Source organism: Acipenser ruthenus, chromosome 7 (assembly GCF_902713425.1).
Source record: "Acipenser ruthenus chromosome 7, fAciRut3.2 maternal haplotype, whole genome shotgun sequence".
NCBI lineage: Eukaryota > Metazoa > Chordata > Actinopteri > Acipenseriformes > Acipenseridae > Acipenser > Acipenser ruthenus.
This window is the reverse complement of record NC_081195.1, coordinates 51,234,532-51,239,633: the sequence shown is the minus strand read 5'-3', so window position 1 is coordinate 51,239,633 and position 5,102 is coordinate 51,234,532. Positions and strand designations below refer to the sequence as shown.

Sequence of the window (5,102 nt, the reverse complement as noted above, 5' to 3'; positions counted from 1 at the left end):
CGTTTTGTACCAGTATTTTTACAAATCTGCTGCCATACCCTCAAGGCCTCATATCTCAGTTGAACATTTGAGGCAGTGTCATCATATTTGCATATATAAACCTTGTATGCTAAATATCTTGGTGACAATGACTTCTGGCCTAACATGGCAGCCGCACCAAGGTCATGTGACTTGTTAGGTTTTTGCTGACAGACACATCTGAGATGCCATTCCCTTTACACTAAGCCCCCATGGATGCTATGTTTTTTATAGACTTAAAATCAATTAAACAAAGCAAAACTTACCTTTTTCTACATCCACAATGAAACTAGGCATAGAACAAGAAAAATAACCAGCAGATTATTGATTTTTATTAAAACTAGGGTTTAATGTTTTTAATAAAATGTATACAAAGTTATAGGTTTTTAATTAAAACTAACAGTGAAAACTGCACAATGTACTTCATTTTTTAAATAATTATCAATTTAATATTTAATCAATACTAAGTGTAACAAATATGTTTTGTGTAAATGTGTAGTGCCACAAAAAATATTCCTTAGTTGATTTACAGTTAACATTTCATTGATGTTCTGACAACATTGTGCAAGTCTTAATGCATGCCAAAAGTCTATTTACATTCCAGGGTAGCTTTAGTTTATTTGAAAACTGTGTAACTTAACAACTATATATTTGTAAACTTTGTAATCAGACAAATTACATTTCACTTCTGTTGCCAGAACCAGAATATGTGGAAGAATCACAGCACTATAGTGCCATTGACAGACAGTGGAACTATAGGAAAAGTAAAGTATTTGCCTGTGCCATCCTTTATGTTGGGTTAGTGTACTAACAGATTCAAAACATCCGCTTAAATTATTGCAGGTAAGGGAACGTTCTTTTTCAGGGTTGCAAACCTCTTAAACAGTATTTGACACGGATAGACATTCTAACACGTATATAACTAATAATAATATTAACTTCTGTTTGTCTTTTACTGTAAATTGATTTTTTAAATCCCTATTGAAAATAAGTCGGCAGTTAAATGGCCTCTATCACTTGCATTAGAACTTTGGCATTTTCAAGTTCTATCTTATAACAATGGAAAGGAATTGGAGCAGAGTGACATAGGTTATACCGTCTAAAATGAGTATTCCCAAATGTACTGAAGGTTGGCAACCCTGTTGCAATATTAAGTTCGGATCATATAAGCATATAGTTTGCTTATCACATAATTTAATAAAATATTATATAAATATTTGCTTATTGCCCCTCCCCTCCCCCCCTTTTTTTAACGTTTTATAATGGAAAATGTGGTATAGATTAATACTGGGATCCAATTCCACTATAACTACATAACTAAATTGTCAATAATTCAATGTAATATATTCTTCCTACAAACATGTGTCGGCATACTTCTTTACTTCTTTGATGTCCTTTGCCAGTACACCCCCTTGATTCTGTATCAAAAAGAATTACATTTTGTATATAAATGGCAGTTTACCTGGTGTCGCTTGTTTAGATTAATTCTTGCTGTATTATAATTTGTAAACAATTTTATTTTATATTAAACTATTTATAAACGGTATAAATGACTGCTTTATACTGAATATTTCAAATCCACTCACGATTTTAAGCTGAAAATCAAAGCATTGTTGTTAAAAACGTTTTTTGTATATAAAACGACAGTGAGAAGGATGCGGCTTTATTCGTGAAGTTAAATGTCCTTTGATTGGTATTCAGTCCCGTCCATGGCATTAGCAGAGGTTTGTGAGATTCTGCTTTCGGCACATTCGACACGCAGCAGCACGTTAGAGAGCATGTCCTGGTACAAACTGAGGCACACCCACCCAGGTAAATACACCAGTGTTACGAGCCCCTTAAAATTCAAAGGATAGTGCGAATAGTCCCATGAACAAGCATTATACTGTCGAAGGCCCAATCCCCAGGAAAACTCCCAGGTGTAAATAAAAAGTATGTATATTGGAAGCCTTTTCCAGGCTCCCCAGCCTCTTTTGTAATGAAGATACATATACAGCTTTTCCACCACGAAACTGCAGCTTCCGTACATTAGAAAGGACCACAGCGAGGTGTGCCCAGTCAAGGTTTGGTCTGAATTTTCAACAAGATTGAAAAATGAAGTGAAAAGGACTTCATCTAAAAAACCATGCATGCCAAAGAACAAGAATCGAATAATGTCAGGAAGTCGTTGAGAAGACATGTCTATAAGTGCAGTCGGCGTGCCTTTCTTTGAGCAATGGTACTGCAGGCGTAAGAATCGCTTGAGAAACACTTGAGAGTAGTACAGTGCGATGAGGTACAGAACAGCAATATTGACTACAGACAGACATTTGGCGTTATTTGTGCTGACAACCGTCTTCCCCACTAAAAGCTGTATCCCTATATAGACCGAAGGATACAAGATAAAATTAAAAACAACAGGGCGCCCTTGGAAGCTCTTCTTCTGCAAATACATTTTCTCCAGAGCAAAATGGGTAATTGAGTGGGCAATGCAAAGATAAGGAGAGGAGAACCCCAGCAGCTTCAAATCAGTGGTGTATACAAATCTCTGCACGGACGAAATGATGATGTCCAACGTAATCCCGTGCATTCCATAAAAATATAGGCGCATCCAGATTGGAAGCGCTTGAAATGTTTTACCTGCGTTTTCAGGAATGGACAGATCCTTTAGCCGGGGTCTCTTTGACAGAAGGTGACTGGCGCATTCTACTGAACAGATCCGAGGACTCTCACGCCGTCTGCTGCTAGTCATGGTCGCTCGCATTTCTAGAATGAGATGTTTAGATTTCTGATATCCTCTGTTTACTCGGCATAGTGTATTTCCTGGTGTACAGCAGTACCAGGACTAAGTATCTGGTTGCTGTTTTGTGAACCTGACAGCGCCTCTAATCTGCATTTTGTAAACTGGAGGTACGTAACGTCTGGCTAAAACTAGGACGTCCCCGGTATGACGTCCTTTAACTCTTCTGTGCTCCAAAGTAGAAAAATAAATAAATAAATGCAGCAATAATGTTGAACTTACAGTTTGACTGCCGTTTTGTCATATACGTGTTTTGAGTAAAGGTTAAACAGATGTTTAGAATCAATACAATTCAAGTATATGCTGTAAATATGATTTATTATTATTATTATTTATTTCTTAGCAGACACAGGAAACGAAAAAACGGATCATATGGCCTTGCGTCAATTATAAAAGGTAAGACTTTACAAGTGTTTAAAGTTGCTACATTGGTACAATTAAGACATTTAAACCCCTTAAATAAAATCACGTTAAGAAAAGTCAGGGATATACAAGTTATAATAGGATAGCGCTGCTGTCCCTAGTTATTAAAATATACATCCATTTCACCTTATTCTTTCTATATAAAGCATTTTAACAAATGTGAAAATTGCAATTTGTTAAAATACTCCACGTAGGTGAAATGATACACATTTTTTAATAATTAAAGTTTGTGGGATCTATCCTATTGTAATTTGTATATCCTTGACTTTTCTTGAGGTGATTAAGGGGGTTAAATGCCTTACTTGGCCCCTGAAAAACAAGTCAGGGGTATATATAAAGGAATTATATGCCTTAATAAACCCCTGAAACTCTTTTATTAAGGGCTATATTTAAGGGGTAAAACCCCCTTAAAGTATGCACAAATTAAGTGGGGAATTGCCTTACTTCTCCCTTAAAAGTATAATTGCAGTGAAATGAGAAGGTAAAAAGAATGTAATTTTAAGGGAGTAAATTAAGGGATTTGGTTTCATAGTGTTGTGAAGCTACTTAACCATTGTCCAATAGGGGAGAATGGGGCAAGTTGAGACAATTTTTGGAAAACACTGCATATAGGACAAATGATGACTACTGCAGGCTGAAATTTTGCACCATACATAACTTTGGTTTGTGCTTGTTTTACAAACAATGTGGATTGACAGTCAGAGTTAATCAAATTGGTTAAAAATACTTAAGAAAAAATTAGAAAGTCTCTCAAAAAGTTGAGACAGTATAGCATAAACTTGAAATGGGCAACATGGTTCCATTAAAAACACATTTATTAATGGACAAAGCAGAAAACAATTATTCAATACATTATAATGCCTGTTATAAAAAAATAACATAATAACAAGTGCAATAAAAATGCATTTAACAAGAAAAAAACAAAGAAATTAATGAAGCCAGCTGATTCCAGCCATTAAAATATACTAATTACTGTTTAAAAATCATAGTAATTTCTCAGGTGTGGTAAAAATTCATTCATTTAATGAAAGACAAGTAAAATACACACAAAAACAACAATACCACAGGAAAAGATTAGGCTAGTGTCAAGGATATTAATGATGAACTAATTAATGAAGAACCAATTAATTTCTGTAAAAAACTTCTCTGGAGTCACATTAGCTTTAACCTGAGTGAATAAAAGTGCTATTGTTATAGGTTACAGTAAGCATATTAATTATACAGTATAATAAGCCCTGTTGTTTAAATGTCATATAAACAGTTGGGCGGTTACTGCAGTCTGTCTTTGGGATACAAAAAAAATACATATTTAAAAAAAAACTAAAAGCCTAGTCTTTAACTTTATTTCCTGTGTATGTTCGTGCCTGCAAATCCATATTTATTTTTTTCAGTGACCCAATTAAAGTTTTTTGCAACTTAAATACTATTGGTTTTAAAATACAGAATGTATGGCCAATCAGAAACCGAAGTATTGCCATGCGGTCTAATTTGACAAGCCGTTACGTCTGGTGTGAGAGTTTTTAGCTTTCAATCCAGTGAAAAAATATGGATTGTTGGCTCAATACTAGTACATTACTAGCAAAGGGCGATCAAGACGAAATACCGTCAGAGATTAAAAATGCCAAAAATGTCTTGCGACTGAAGCTCTCTCCAATTTCCCTGCCATCATCAGTGATCTGTGTGGTAACAAAAAGGGACATCCATCACACTGATACTAGGTAAGCATTTTATTATTATTTTTTAATTAGCATCAGTACTGTATGTTTAAGTCAGAATTAAAAAATGCCAATAATATGTTTTCGTAATGAGGTCAGCTGTAGAGATGTGTGGATAGTAAACTTTGTTCTGTAATTTTATTATCAATAAAAATACATGATTGCCA

At 34.7% G+C, this 5,102-nt stretch overlaps 1 protein-coding gene across 1 annotated transcript; it reads right to left on the bottom strand.

The window, feature by feature from the left end:
* Window positions 1-340: 340 nt before the first annotated feature.
* On the bottom strand, window positions 341-2,922 carry LOC117415379 (transmembrane protein 229A-like). Its single transcript, XM_034025643.3, has one exon. The coding sequence runs from the start codon at window positions 2,759-2,761 to the stop codon at window positions 1,694-1,696; it is 1,068 nt and encodes a 355-aa protein (XP_033881534.1). The 5' UTR covers window positions 2,762-2,922; the 3' UTR covers window positions 341-1,693.
* Window positions 2,923-5,102: the final 2,180 nt, after the last annotated feature.